The sequence below is a fragment of the Phacochoerus africanus genome, chromosome 3 (genome assembly GCF_016906955.1).
Source record: "Phacochoerus africanus isolate WHEZ1 chromosome 3, ROS_Pafr_v1, whole genome shotgun sequence".
NCBI classification, from domain to species: Eukaryota; Metazoa; Chordata; class Mammalia; order Artiodactyla; family Suidae; genus Phacochoerus; species Phacochoerus africanus.
In genome coordinates this window covers 38,641,071-38,657,182 of record NC_062546.1, presented here as the reverse complement: position 1 = coordinate 38,657,182, position 16,112 = coordinate 38,641,071, and the positions used below count along the sequence as shown (strand labels likewise).

General features: G+C 37.0%; 1 protein-coding gene across 1 annotated transcript in view; it reads left to right on the top strand.

The window, feature by feature from the left end:
* The window catches only part of LOC125122838 (ADP-ribose glycohydrolase MACROD2-like), a 105,438-nt gene extending 91,064 nt beyond the window's left edge, over nucleotides 1–14,374 (top strand). The window contains exons 6-7 of the mRNA XM_047771653.1: nucleotides 13,865–13,939; nucleotides 14,207–14,374. Of these exons, the coding sequence (XP_047627609.1) occupies nucleotides 13,865–13,939; nucleotides 14,207–14,334 (203 nt within the window). The 3' untranslated portion in view covers nucleotides 14,335–14,374. The remainder of the gene's footprint in view (nucleotides 1–13,864; nucleotides 13,940–14,206) is intronic.
* Nucleotides 14,375–16,112: the final 1,738 nt, after the last annotated feature.

The window sequence follows — 16,112 nt, the reverse complement described above, 5'->3', positions numbered from 1 at the left end:
AATTAAAAAATAAAAAGAGTTAGGTTTCCAAGCAGTTACATAAAGAATTTGTTAAATACAATGTTCAGCTCATGCATACAAAAAAAAAAAAAAAACAGAGAAAATCAAGAAACAAGGTAATGTGAAATAAAAAAAAGGAGTCAAGAGTGGCAAGTTCTTTGTGGCTAAATATTTAGTGTAATGAACACAAAGTATAAAACACAAAGACGGAGTTCCCGTCGTGGCGCAGTGGTTAATGAATCCAACTAGGAACCATGAGGTTGCGGGTTCGGTCCCTGCCCTTGCTCAGTGGGTTGACGATCCGGCGTTGCCGTGAGCTGTGGTGTAGGTTGGAGACGCGGCTGGGATCCCGCGTTGCTGTGGCTCTGGCGTAGGCCGGTGGCTACAGCTCCGATTCAACCCCTAGCCTGGGAACCTCCATGTGCCGCGGGAGCAGCCCAAGAAATAGCAACAACAACAAAAAACAAAAAAACAAAAAAACACAAAGACTATAAGGGAATAAAGACAAGTTTGAAAATTTTAGCTGAGAACCAGAAATTCAAAACAGAAAAAGAAAGGAAGGTTTAGAAGCAAAAGATTCCACCCTGGTGGTTTATTAGAATGTGTGAACTAGAAGTTAGGTCAGAAGAATATATCCAACATAAAAACAGGAGTGAAACAGAGTTGCAAACTTAAAAAAAAAAAAAAAAAGGGCAAAAGATATGGAGGATAAAAATGACAAAGCCTATCACACATGTAATTAGAATCCTGGACAGAAAGGAGAGAGGGAATTGGGCCGAAGCAATATTCGAAGAAATCATGGTGAGAAATTTCCTACAGTGAGGAAGGGTAATAGGCCACATGTTCCAAAAGTCCATTGAACTCCACAAACAGAATAAATTCACAGCCACACCCATCATAGTAAAATTGCTGTAAGCCGAAGATAAACAGAACATCCAAAAGCTATCATCAAACAGATGGACTGCTGGCTGACTTTTCAAAAGATATGATGGAAAGAAAAAGACAATACAACAGAATAGCTGCCAATGAAGAATTATAAACCCAGGAAAATGCATGTTTCAAAAATAAGGATTCATTAAGAACATTTTGGACCAAATGAAGAAAAGTTCATCACAGGAAAATTCTGATGTTCCTCAAGGAGGAGGATATTGATCCCAGATAGAAGATCAAAGAGGAAGGAAGGAGTTAAAAGCAAGGTAAATAGTAATTGTTGGATAAATGGAAATGAGTATAGGTGGTACAAATCAATAATGTTCATTATAATAAGAAAAATACTGTATCATGGGAGTTAAGATATGCTTAGAATTAAAATATACTACAATAATGGCATTTATTGGGATGAGGTAAATTGAAGTATGCTGATATTTTTCCATTGTCATCAAGAATAAAAACACTGATTAGCGCTGAAATTTGGTCTTAGTGATGCCTGAGGGTCAGGAAATGAGGTGAGCCCTGCTGTGGTTCCTCCTGAATGTCTGGAGAGATTTTCTAGGACACAGTGCAGAGAGGAGAAACCCAGGTACAGCCCAGAAGACTCCCTTAGTTGAGGAGATGGATCTAAGAGTCCTGGAAAGCCAAATATCTAGGGTTTGCAGGGCTGAGGACTGAAGAGGAGAGAACAGTTCACACAGGGAACACTCTAGAAATCTACAGAGGGAATCCCTCAAGGCTTCAGTGGAGTACTGACCTGTGCATGCACAAGAGTAAAGAACATGGGTAAAGAACACTCAAGGACTTGAGGGAATTGATATCTGGAGCTTCCACAGGGTTGAAAGGAGTGCCTACCCCCACCAACCAGACTGGAAAACCCTGAAACGTATAGAAGGTTCAGTAGGGGTTTGCCCCCTGTAGTCGAGCAAAACTAGCAGTGCACTACATGCTGTTCCTGTCCTCCCCAAGCCAGCTTAAAAGCAAGACTTGAAAGGATCAGACTGTTCCTGAATAACTTAACTGATCCTAGAATGAAACGCCAGAATATTTACAATTATATGCAACACACCTTGCATCCAACAGAGTAATTGACAAAATTACCAGGCATGAAAAGGAGGATTGGAAGACAAATCTCCATGCAGCGCTTGTGTCTCTGTGTATTCTGTGAGCAGAGGCCCTGACTGCCTTTGTTTGGGTTGGTCTTTTCAAGGATGTTTGTACAGGCACACATAGGAGTGTGGATTCTCTTCCAGACCACTTCAGTAAAGCAAATCTCGAAAGAAAGCAAATCCCACAGATTTTTGGATATCCTGGTGCATATAAAAGTTATGTTTACACTATACTGTAGTCAATTAAGTGTGCAATAGAATTATGTCTAAAACAAATAATACAGATATCTTAATTTAAAAATCCTTTATTGCTAAAAAATGCTATAACATGAGCCTTTTGCAAGTAATGTTTTTGCTGGTGGAGGGTCTTGCCTCAATGCCAATGGCTGCTAAATGATTGGGTCATGGTTGCTGAAGGTTGGTGGGCTGTGGCCATTTTTGTTTCTTTTTTGTTTTGTTTTGAAGTATAGTCGATTTACAGTATTTTGCCAATTTCTGCTGTACAGTAAAGTGACTCAGTTATACATATATACATTTTCCATCATGGTCTATCCCAGGAGATTAGCTATACAGTAGGACCTTATTTTTTTATCCATTCTAAATGTAGAAGTTTGTAGCTACCAACCCCACTACTACTCCCTCCCTCTTCTGCCTTGGCAATAAACAAGTCTGTTCTATGTCTGTGAGTCTGCTTCTGTTTTTAGATGGGTTCATTTGTGCCATATTTTTTTGTTGTTGTTGTCTTTTTTGCCATTTCTTGGGCCACTCCCATGGCATATGGAGGTTCCCAGCTAGGGATCGAATTGGAGCTGTAGCCGCCCGCCTATACAAGAGCCACAGCAACACAGGACCCGAGCCACATCTGCAACCTACACCACAGCTCACGGCAACGCTGGAGTCTTAACCCACTGAGCAAGGCCAGGGATCAAACCCGCAACCTCATGGTTCCCAGTCAGATTCATTAACCACTGAGCCACAACAGGAACTCCCTGTGCCATATTTTAGATTCCACATATAAGTGATAGCATATGGTATTTGGCTTTCTCTTTCTGACTTACTTCACTTAGTATGATAATCTCTGGTTGCATCCATGTTGCTGCAAGTGACATTATTTTGTTATTTTTTATGCCTGAGTAGTATTCCTTTGTGTATATGTACCACATCTTCTTAAATTCATTCATCTGTCAATGGACATTTAGGTTGTTTCCATGTCTTAGCTATTGTGAATAGTGCTGCTATGAACATAGTGGTGCAGGTATCTTTTTGAATTATAGTTTTGTTCGGATATATGTGCAGGGGTGGGATTGCTGGATCATATGGTGGTTCTAGGTGATTTCTTAAAATAAGGCAACAATGAAGTTTGCCACATCAATTGACTCTTCCTTACATGAATGGTTTCTCTACAACATACAATGCCATTTGATAGCATTTTACCCAAATAGAACTTCTTTCAAAATTGAAGTCAATCCTCTTAAACCCTGCCACTGCTTTCTCAGCTAAGCTTATGTAATATTCTAAACCTTTTGCTGTCATTTCAACAATATTCACAGCATCTTCACCAGAATTAGATCCTAGCTTAAGAAATCACTTTCTGTGTTCATCCATAAGAAGCAACTCCTCATCTGTGAGATTTTATCCTAAGATTGTGGCAATTCAATCACATTTTCAGCCTCCACTTCTAATTCTAGTTCTCTTGCTACTTCCTCTACATCTGCAGTTATTCCTCCACTGGAGTCTTGAACCCCTCACAGTAATCCATGAGGGTTGGAATCAACTTCTTCCAAGCTTCTGTTAAGCTTGTATTTTGGCCACTTCCCATGAATCATGAATGTTCCTAATAGCTTTTCAAATGGTGCATCTTTTTCAGAAGGTTTTCAGTTTATTTTGCCCAGACCCATCAGAAAAATCACTATTGGAGTTCCTGTTGTGGCTCAGTGGTTAACGAATCTGACTAGGAACCATGAGGTTGCGGGTTTGATCCCTGGCCTTGCTCAGGGGGTCAAGGATCTGGCATTGCCGTGACCTGTGGTGTAGGTTGCAGATGCAGCTCAGATCCCACGTTGCTGTGGCTCTGGTGTAGGCGGGTGGCTATAGCTCCAATTCGACCCCTAGCCTAGGAACCTCCATATGCTGTGGGAGCGGCCCAAGAAATGGCAAAAAAAGACAAAAGGAAAAAGAAAAAAATAAAGAAAAATCACTGTCAATGGCAGCTATAGCCTTATATATTGTACTTATTAAATAATAAGATTTTAGAGTTGAAATTACTCTTTGATCCACGAGCTGCAGAATGGGTGCTATGCTAGAAGGCATTAAACAACATTGTAGATTTCCATCAGGGCTTGTGGATGACAAGGTGCATTGTCGGTCAGCAGTAATATTTTGGAAGGAATCTTTTTTCTGAGCAGTAGTTCTCAACAGTGGGCTTGAAATATTCAGGAAAGCGTGTTGTAAGCAGATGTGCTGTCATCCGGGCTTTGTTGTTCCATTTGTTGAGCACCCAAAGAGTAGATTGAACATAATTCAGAATGATAAATGAACATTGGCCCCAACTTAAAGTCACCAGCTGCATTAACCCCTAACAAGAGAGTCAACCTGTCCTTTGAAGCTTTGAAGGCTAGCATTGACCTCTCTTCTATAATTATGAAAGTCGTAGATGGCATCTTCTTCCAGTAGAAGCCTTTTTCATCTGCACTGAAAATCTGTGCTCATTGTAGCCAGTTCCATTTATTAGCTTAGCTAGATCTTCTGGATGACTTGCTATAGCTTCTACATCAGCACTTGCTCTTCACCTTGTACTTCTATGTTATAGAGGTGGATTCTTTCCTTAAACCCCAAGAACCAACTTCTTTCAGCTTCAACCTTCTGTGGCTTCCTCATCTCTCTCAGCCTTCATGAAATTGAAGAGATTTGGGACCTTGTTCTGGATTAGGCTTTGGTTTAAGGGAATGTTGTAGTCTTCTATCTATACCACCAATACTTTCTCCATATCAGCAATAAGACTGTTTCATTTTCTTATCATTCATGTACTTACATGAATTTCATTCAAGAACTCATCCTTTGTGTTCACAGTTTGGCTAACTGCTTGAGGTGAGAGGCTTAGTTTTTGGCCTATCTTAGTTTTTGACATGCCTGCCTCACTAAGTGTAATTGTTTCTAGTTTTTATTGGTTGTCCTACTTTAAATATTGTTGTGTCACAGGGAATAGAGAGACTCAAGTAGAAGGAGAGAGATGGGGAACAGTCTATGAAACAGAATACATACAACATTCATCAGTTAAGTGTGCCACTTTATACAGGCACAGTTCATGGTACTACAAACGATGATAAGAGTAACATCAAAGATAACTAATCAAAAATCACCAGAACAAATATAATGATGAAGAAAATTTTGAAATATTTCGAGAATTACCAGAACTTGACACAGAGGCTTAAAGTGAACAAATGCTTTGAGGAAAAAAAAAATGGTGCCAATTAATTTGCTTCATGCAGGGTTGCCACAAATCTTCACTTTGCAAAAAACACAATATTTTCAAAGCACAGTAAACAAAGTACAATAAATAAGGCACATGTGTAGAGTGAACAATCTTGGAAGACAGAGACACTGTCTTGCTCTAGAGCAAAGAGCAGGCTTGCATATAGCCTTAGAAGATAGGAATAGTGCCTCCTTCCACATCAAAGAGCAGACATGGTTTCTGTCCATTATCAAAGATTCAAATTCTCTAAGCTCAAAGTTCCTCCCCTGCAATACAACCCACTGAGTATGCAGATATCCCTTGTTTACACTCTGAGACTTGGGGTAAAACATTTTATGATAATTGTGAATACGATTAAAGGAATAAATGTTACTTTCTAAATTTCCTTTGAAGATCATATCAAACATGAGGGTATATTCAGTAATGCAAATAAAAATAATAAGTAGCAATATAATAGAAACAGTATATTAAAAATGACAGAAACCAAGGCAAATAATTATGACAGTAAATGTAGTATAATTAGGTTACTTTATTAAGTGTAAAAACCTTAGATTGAAATTAATTGCAGTAAACTCAGACTGAATTAATTTCAGTAAAATAGTAAAGCTTTAAAAATACATAGTTAGATAAAAAATATTTGTGAAATGACCATCAGGAGAAAACATGAAAAACCACTTTAAAATCTAGCCAGTTAGAATTCTAGCAAAAAGTCTCAAGTGAGAGACTTGGTCATTTTATATCAATAAAAATTTCAGTCCCTGATTAAATATAATAGTGATGGGTTTTTATGTGTCAGAAGATATAGAAAGATACAATATGAACAAAATTCAATTGGAAACGTGATGGGGGAATTCACGGATATGATATTATCAGTCAATGACAGAATAAATAGACTAAAAATGATATGGAATCTTTGAAAAATGTGATTTACAGCGTAGTCCTACTCCAGGAATGGACAGGCTGATCAATGAAACAGAATAAAGAGTTTGGAAATAGACCCAAGGAGATCTGGGATTCAGTATATATTCAGGCTGACATTTTCAAGATGGATAACTCTGTAAATGGCATTAGGACAACTAGTTGGCCATTTGGAAAAGTAAGCCAAATTCCAATATTATTCCTTATACCAACTTAAATTCCAAAAGGGGCAAAGATGAAACATAAAAATGAAACTATAAAAATACTACACTAGGGAGTTCCCATCGTGGCTCAGCAGTAACGAATCCAACTAAGAACCATGAGGATGTGGGTCAGATCCCTGGCCTTGCTCAGTGGGTTAAGGATCTATCATTGCCCTGAGCTGTGGTATAGGTCTCAGACACGGCTTGGATCTGGCATTGCTGTGGCTGTGGCATAGACTGGCAGCCGTAGCTCCAATTCAACCCCTAGCCTGGGAACTTCCCTATGATGCAAGTGCAACTCCAAAAAGCACAAAATAAAAAAAAATAAGTAAAAATAAAAATACTACACTAAAAGGACCAAAGGGTATACTTTTTGTTTTGAAATAAGGACCGCTTTTTCAACTGTGGATACATACAGACATATAATTGTATGCATATGTGTTATAAAACGTGTGTGTATGTGTGCATATGTCCATGCATGTCATAAAAGAGGGAAGTGACTAAGTCTGAACATATAAATTTTGATGTGATAAGTAAAGGCTATAATCAAATACTAAAGTAAAACTAAGAAAAGTTTTCTAAGTCTAAATGACAAAGAATTGATTTTCTTATTACAAATATAAAGACCTCAACTATCAATAAGAAAAAAAACCCAAGAGAAAAGTGGGCAAAGAATTCAATTTTAATTCACAAAAGAAGAAATACAGTCATTGTAAATATGAAGATATGACCTATTTCTTCATTTCTTGAAGAAATGGTAATAAAACATTATTTTGGTATCTTCTCCTATTGAATATCAGATGTGTATTCACTGAAAATACACAGAATTGGTATGAGGAGGATACCAAACTTGTTCACACACCCTTGGTGGGAGATTAAAGGGCATAACCTCTTTGTCAGCAATTTTGACAAAATGTAATAAAAGGTAAAATGTTTACAGTTCAATCCAAAAATTATGCTTTAAGAATTTATCTTAAAGTAACACCCACCAAAAGTATAGAGATATGTATTCGCAAAAGTGTTCATTGCAATACTGTGTTTGATGGCAAAAACAAAGAAAAAATTTATTCATAACATGGAATATAATGAATCTTAAAAACAAGATTTCTGAAGAAAGTGTAATGACAGTGTAAAATGCTTATAAAAATGTAAACTAAAAAAGCAAGAACCAAAGTGTAAATTCATTTTACTATCAGGATAAATTTATGTATTTACATATGTACACATATATGTATGTGTGTATATATGTATATGTGCATGTATATATATTTTATATTCATGCACAAAGACATATATGTATATACAGATAAATTTGTATGCATATATATATACATGCATATATATGTATATATACATTAAGAGAATTATAGCAGTTTATGGTATTAACAGGGGTAATCCTTTAATTTTAAAATTATTCATAATTCTCAACACTTATATATGTGTTTCTATAAGAAAACTGCCTTTCTTTTGTAACTATAAAAATAATAATTTTAGAAATAATTTATAGTAGAAAACTAAATTTTATTGGCCTTAGAAAAAAACCAAGAGTAACTAGAAAATAGTCAAATTCACAGTAACTTGGGTTTAACTTTACTATTAATCTTGTATTTTTAGATATAGTCAAGGTTAAATTTTGAATAATAACAGCAATCAAATTTCAAGTTTAACAAAAGGACATAATTTCCATTCTCTTTAAGAGAAGAACCAAAGAAACAAGGTCTTCCTTCTGTTCTTAGGAAGATCTGAGCATCTAATAACCTACAAACAATAAAACTATATTGTGGCTATTGTTCAAAAGCAGTCCATTTATGAGCGAGTTTAGGTTTATCCTCTAGAAATGTTTAATTCGAGACTGATGTTCCCAAACCAATTTTTATGCAAATTAATTAAAGCATTAGCTTGAGCCAAACTTAATTACCAGGGCTCCAAGAAATAATCATGTGATCTATTTCTAAAGAGCAGTGAATGGATTTTTGGATTATCTGTTCTAATGGTCCCCTCCCATTAGTATGGATGATTGAGTTCACTGTATAAAACATATATACACACACACACACACTGTGGGATCTTTTATGTTCTTTTGTTTCCTCTGCCAGGAGGGATTAGGGCAAAGGACAGTGGGTAGAATTCAACCAGACTGAATGTGGAGAGGCAAACATAAAGCATGCACCCATGGGGTCAAGAAAGCAAGATGCAGTGTGTTGTGTCTGAGTGGCTGAAGAGAAAGGCAGATGGGCTGGAGCCCTCAGAATGGTCATTAACACACAGCAGCCCTGGGTGCAGGGCAGGGAGTTCACACAGACCTCCTCCTGTACAAGATGCAACATCCTGGTGTGGCTCTGGCCTGAGCAAGTAATGATTATTCTGGGATTTCAGAGCTGAGAACCTCATTTCTTTCCTCCGTTTTCACCATCTTAATTTTAGAAAAATTAGAAGAAAATACACGTATTTTTGTTTCAAGAGAAGATTTCCAAAATATGTAAAAGTGCACTGGTGAAAACAGATTAAGATTGAGACCAGTGAAGAAGGCAAGGGAGAGAAATATTCCAAAAAGGCTTTGCAGTGGCCTCTTCTCCTCAAAGAGACATGCCAGACTTTACTAGTCACGAAGAAAAATCCCCGGTATTCATCACAGCCTTAGCCTGCTGCCTGCCTCCCCTCCCTGCCCAATCCAGGCAGTCCCCAGGTCCTGGTGAATTGCAGTCTTCCTATTCCTGATGGATTTCCTCTGAAAATGCTCCACTGGATTCCTGGGACCAAAGAGACACTTCAGTAGAGTGGCTGCTTCTACTCTGGGAACACTCTGCTCTTTGCCATCACTGAACAGACAAAGCCAGGTCACAAATAATGAGCTAAGTTCCCCGCAATGACTGGGAGGAGATGTCACAATCAGTTCCCCATCAATGGTGATATAGAATGAGGCTCTTTCAAAAACCAGGAAGTATCATACTAAGTGAAGTTAGTCAGATAGTGAAAGACAAACATCATATGACATCACTTATATGTGGAATCTAGAAAAAGAATACAAATGAACTTACTTGCAGAACAGAAACAGACTCACAGACTTTGAAAACCAGTTTAAGATTACCAAAGGGGACAGGGTTGGGGGGTGGGGGGCTGTGGTGAGGCATGGACTAGGGGTTTGGGACTGGCATATGCACAGTGAGATGTGTGGAATGACCAGCCAACAGGGACCTGCTGTATAGCACAGAGAACTCTACGCAATATTCTGTTATAATCTGTGTGGGAAAAGTATCTTAGAATGGATGTGTGTTCATGTATAACTGAACCACTTTGTTCTACAGCATAAATGATCACAACCTTGTAAATCAACTCTACTTCAATAATACTTTAAAAAATTAAAAATAAATTTCAAAATATTTTTTAAGAAAAACCAGTGATGCTTCCCTTAATATCATCCGTCCAGTAGACAAATGTCAGTGGTGACTAAAAACCACCAGGAGACATATCCTCATATAATACCAAAGATAGAATCTAAGATATTATCTAGTTTTTTGACCTTTTTTTCTAACGATAATGAAATTGAAGCCCAAAGAGGTTGTTATTTGCCTAAGGCATTTAGTTCTCCTTGCAAGGTTTCTTTGCAATGAACACAGTGTATGAAGTGCTTAGTAACCTTAGTGCTTTGTTGCTAAAGTTACAATAGGAAGTAAGTTATAGTCCCTCAATACTATTTATAGACATTGATGAGTACTATAATAGAGGACCAATTAAATAGACATATACCAATCACTCTTTATTAGCAGATGCTAGGAGGAGAAATATGAATAAAACAATTTCTATTTTCACAGTGCTCATACCTGATAAAGGAAACAAACACAGATATAGCTATATTACAGTGTGATGAGGGGAATAATAACTAGGTGAATAGGCAAAGGGACTCAGTATGCAAAGATGTGATCATTCTGTCTGGTATCCAAAGGTGAAAAGGGTAGAAATAGGTTTGGGAGGGGTAAGATTTTGCATGGCTTTCTCCTCTATATAAAGATTTTTGTGACCAGTAATATCAAAACAAAGTCCAAAGAATAAAGGGCACAAATGGAATTCCCATATATTTCTAGAGGGACTATAAATGGGAACAGATTGTTCTCAGAATACTGTTTTTCAAGATATAGTACAGCTAAATAGATGTGTTGCCTGTAACTTAATAATTTCACTCATGGGTTTATATTACAAATGACATGAGTACATATGTCCACCAAAATACATGTATAAGAATGTTTTTAGCTCTTTTATTCATAACAGTCCCAAACTGAAAATAATTCACCATTCATAGAACATACTATATTCATGCAGTGGAATAGTATACATCAATGAAAAAGAATGGACAATTGATGCATGCAGTGACTAGGATTAATCTCACAGAAAACAAGCATAAAAAAGTAAGATACAAAAGAGCACATACTGTATTCTGTTTATATGAATTTCAAAAAGAGGCAATTTTCCTTTTACCTCTGAAGGGGTATACACAGGTACCAACAGAGGGAGCCACTGTGCTAGAAATGTTCTTGATCTGGATGGTGAGCTCATCGAGCTATGTGATTATGATGTGTGCTTTATTATATGCAAGGTATATGTCAATTAAAAATTAAAAGACAAAATAAAGATATTTCTAGGCAAAACGTAAAGGACAAAGGGATTTGTAGTCAGATAAACCCAGTTACGATTTTTGAAAGCAAAATAAGGATCAAAATAGTTACTTTACAAGGTTGATATGATGATTAGAAAAAATATATATGAATTGTCTAGGCAAAGTCTAGCATTTTTTATGGGATCAGTAATTTGTGTATATATTTATATCCCATAGACTAGTGGTTCTCAAACTTTAATGTACATAGAGATCTCCTAGAGATTTTGTTAAAATGCAGACTGATTCTGTAGGTCTGAGACAAGGCCTGAAATCCTTTATTTAAAAAAAACACTCTCAGGCCATTTCAGTGTTGCTTATCCATGGACAATAGTTTGAGTAGAAATAAGGAGAAATGCAAATGTGTAAGGTTTATCGTCATGGGAAATATCTTGATTAAATCCATATTTTTAAAGATATTACTGTTGGGAGCGCTCTTTGTGGTATAGCAGAAACAAATCCAACTGTTATTCATGAGGATGTGGGTTTGATCCCTGGCCTCACTCAGTAGGTCGGGATCCGGCATTGCCGTGAGCCATGGTGTAGGTCCCAGATGCAGCTCAGATCCTGAGTTGCTGTGGCTGTGGCGTAGGATGGCAAGTTAAAATCCGACTTGACCCCTAGCCTGGGAACTTCCATGTGCCATGGGTGTAGCCCTAAAAAGTAAAAAAAAAAAAAAAAAAATCACTGTTAGCAATTCACAATATAGATTACAGAAGAAGAAAACGATAGATCTAAGAGAGATATAATACATCCCTTAGGAAAAGAGGAAGGGATGGAACAGTGGGAAAAGAGAAATATTTTTCAGAATCATCAAATATAAGCATTTGGTTGAATTTTAGGAGTGATGAGAACAAGGCATCGAACACAGCTTGAGATTTTTAGCTTTCATGATCATATATATAAATATGCCTTAGTATTTATTTTTAGTTTCCATGATCAGATATATAAATATGCCTATGCATTTATTTTATCAGATCCTTTTGATTAAAATTGATTTCAAGAGGAATAGATAAAAAAAAAATTTTTGTATCGGTCACCTCATGAACGAAGGGGAAGTAACATAGTGGGCAGTTTAAGAATAGCTGAATTAAAGAGGACTCTATAAAAAAGAGAGGTTGTAGAGTTCTCGTTGTGGCACAGTGGTTAATGAATCCTACTAGGAACCATGAGGTTGCAGTTTTGATCCCTGGCCTTGCTCAGTGGGTTGAGGATCCAGCATTGCCGTAAGCTGTGGTGTAGGTTGCAGATGAGGGCTAGGATCCCATGTTGCTGTGGCTCTGGTGTAGGCTGGTGGCTATGGGTCCGATTAGACCCCTAGCCTGGGAATCTCCATATGCTGTGGGAGAGGCCCTAGAAAAAAAAAAAGAGAAAAAAAAGGTTGTATAAGGCAGCTTTGCTGCAATAACAGCCCTAAAAGTCCCATTAACTTATGACAGCAAACGTTTGTCATGTCTCTCTGCTTCTTCTCCACATGTGTTCCTACAGCCTGAACTGGGGAAAGAAAACATTCTGTTAGGACCAAGGAAGCTGGAGGAAACCCCCAGTGGATCTGAAGCTTCTCCTCAAATGTAGCACACTTCCTTTTTTTTTTTTTCTTTTTTGCTATGCCATTTTAAGCCAAGTCATATGAATGGGCCTAGTGTCAATGGACTGGGTACTACACTTGCCCCACAGGAGCAACTGCATGTGTCACATGGCCACAGCCAGGGAAAGAAGGTCCTCTTACAGAAGTAGAGACAACTTGGAACAAAGATGTATCTCCTACAGGGATGGACCCAGGCAAAGAGCCCTAGCTCCTCTGCTTCCTCTTTGTGCCTGAAACCAACTCTAACTGTGGAATTTTTTTTTTTAATTTAACAGTTAAATATCTTTAATATAAAATCTTTCATTAAACTGATACAAAGTGGACAGATTTCAATTTCCTCTCTTAGTGAGCACTTAGATGTTTTAAACTCCACAGGGGAGAGGAGGAAGAGATGCTAGGGGGTATGAAAGAAAAACCATTTCTAGATAATCAACCTCAGAGTAATCAAGAGTCTGCTGTGAATCCTCTCCTGACCTTTGCTGTATTTAGTACGTGTTTTATGAGAACAGTTGAGCTGTCAGGTGATCCATCCCTGTGTGTTCACATTACTCAAGTTTTTTTATGCTCTGTTGATAGAAGAATGAAAATACAAGTTGTGTTTTAATTTTCTAGGAATCCTAAATATAGGAAGTATCTATATATTAAAGGGAAATTGAATGTAATTGACCCTTGTAGCCCAGAAATTAAGATTTAAAACTTCCAGACTGTATCCATTGATATGCATTGTATTGATAAGCTAAGTACTAATTATACCAATTAGTTCAAAGAAGCAGTGTTTGCCTACCTTATCTGGATATTTTTCATAAAATAATTGATATAAGTTTGATGATTTGCACAATGATATATTTACCCTCCACTTTGGTTCAAAACTGTTCTCTACCTCTCCAGGCATGATCAAAGCCTGGTTTCTGAAATGTTTTGCCTTTTCAAACCAGGGATAAAGCTATGGTCATGCATATCACATTTCTTTTATTTTTCAATCACTGTTCTTAACAGGACAAGAAAATGATTCAATGAAGAATGAAATAAAAATTGAGGCAGAGTCCCAGAGCTCATATATGGAAACAGAAGGTATTGAAACCAGAATATATTGTTATCTGAGAATGAGGTGAAACTGTGAACCATGACTTCTATATAAACTGGTGTGTGTTAGCAGGGTGTGTGTGTGTGCCTTAGGCAGTGATTACTGGAAAATGGCAGTTGTGTTCTGTTTCATGTGCCTGTTGAAACTTGGAGAGGAAAAAAAGAACTTTTAACTCTCTATGCTTTAGTCACTGTATTTTCTCCATGATTCCAACTAAAATATCCTTGTGTGTCCTTCTGTTTCATTCTATTTAGAGCTTTTATCAAACCAAGAAGATGCCACGATTGTGGATCACCCGGAAGTGGTTCCACTAACAGACGACCAAGAAGAAAAAGAAGGTGAAAAAGGTAGGACTGCTCTTAAATTAGCCTGTCAAAAATAGAGAATTTCCTTGAATTCCTTCCTAGAATTCAACCATCAAAGTTATCCTCATGCAATTGTGGTCTGTCAGGGGTGGGGGGAGAGTAGAAAATAAACTTTTTTTTAATCCTAAACCTACTTTTGAAAGCAGACTTAAATCCACAAATAGCAAAAGAAGGTACTTGTAACCATTCTTGTCCTTTCAAAGAGTATAAACATAATTTTATTATTCATTTTGATTCAATTTTTAAAAATCATAGTTCTGAGAAAGCCTCTAAATAATGGAAATTATGGATTATATGGATAAAAGGCTTAGAAAATCTGAAATGGCTTTAAAACAAAGAACTTACCCATTTTGTATTGATTTCATTCTGTCATCCTTCATGTGGTTGTTAGTAAGGAAGCAATTTATGTAAAATACGAACATTGTGTGAACCTCCTAAAATATAAGCTTTGTCTACTAATATTATGATACAATAATATTGAATACTGTTAAAAAAAAAGTAAGCATTATAATGATTTCAGATGACATAGGAGGACTTGTACACTTTGTAAATTGTAAAGCAGCATTTGGTCAAGAAGCCAATATATTGGAGTAACAGTAGACATTAAAAAAAATCTTTACAAAATTATCAAAGAAATTTATTATTTAATAAAGAACTTAAAGAATTTCATTTTCCAATATAAAGCAATCTCTTAAATGAAGCAGAAATATGAAATAAAAAAGGAAATAATTTCTTGTACTGTGTCATAAATCATACTGTTCTTAAATATGTTTGCAAAGTAGTGACAGAGTAATAACTTGACAGGCCTTGTTTATAGAACACAGTGATCAATTTTGTTTCCAGATGAAAGGCAGACATGATCTCAATTGTAAAATCAGGTCAGTAGTAAGAACAGCTTCCAAGTTATGAACTCTTATTTGGCAGCAGCCTTGATGCAGTTTAATTGCAAAGTCATGTTAGTGATTTTGACATCTTTTTAAAATTTCCACTATATCTAGAGCACAGTATTCTTCCATATCTATTCCTCTAATGACCTTTTCTCTAATTGCAAATCCTAGTTCAGACTCATGACACCATGTTCCTGGCAAGTGAAGTAAATGATATAATTGGAGAATTTTATGTCTGATGATGATAATAGAAAAATGATACAACCCTTGCTGGAGGTACAGATACGTGGCCTTGCTCCCTTTGTTACCAAACAAAACAAGTCCATTTGTCCCCAATACACAGTGTGGCCAAACTGAAATGTCAGAGTTTGGTAACAGTGAAAGGTTTATTGCAGGATCATACAAGGACAGGTGGCCCCTGGGGCTTAATAACCTCCCCCCATCCCCGAACTCACCAAAGGGTTTAACAAAGCCACTTCTAAAGGTCAAGTGAGGGAGGAGGTCATAGGGTATGTGATCAACTTGTGCACAATTCTCTGATTGATTGATGGCGAGGTCACAAGGCAGTGTCACAAGGGTAACATTATCTTTAGGTGACAATAGGTCTGGGGCTATGACTCATGGTCATCAAGTAGTTCATTTCTTCCTTTTGATGATGTTTTTTAGCATCTGAAAAACTCAGGAAATAGGCATGAGATGCTACTATCTGAGTACTTCAGAGAAGAGCTACCTGGAGGATATGGGGTCCTGCTCTGTTACATATTCAGGTGTACTTGTAAAATGTAAAATACAGGATGTGCATCTGCCTGGTTAATTTATCTATAGCAGAAATTATTTACTTTGACCATTGTCCCTCAAGACAGGCATATGAGAAACATCAAACAACTGGTACATTGTCCTCTTTTTTC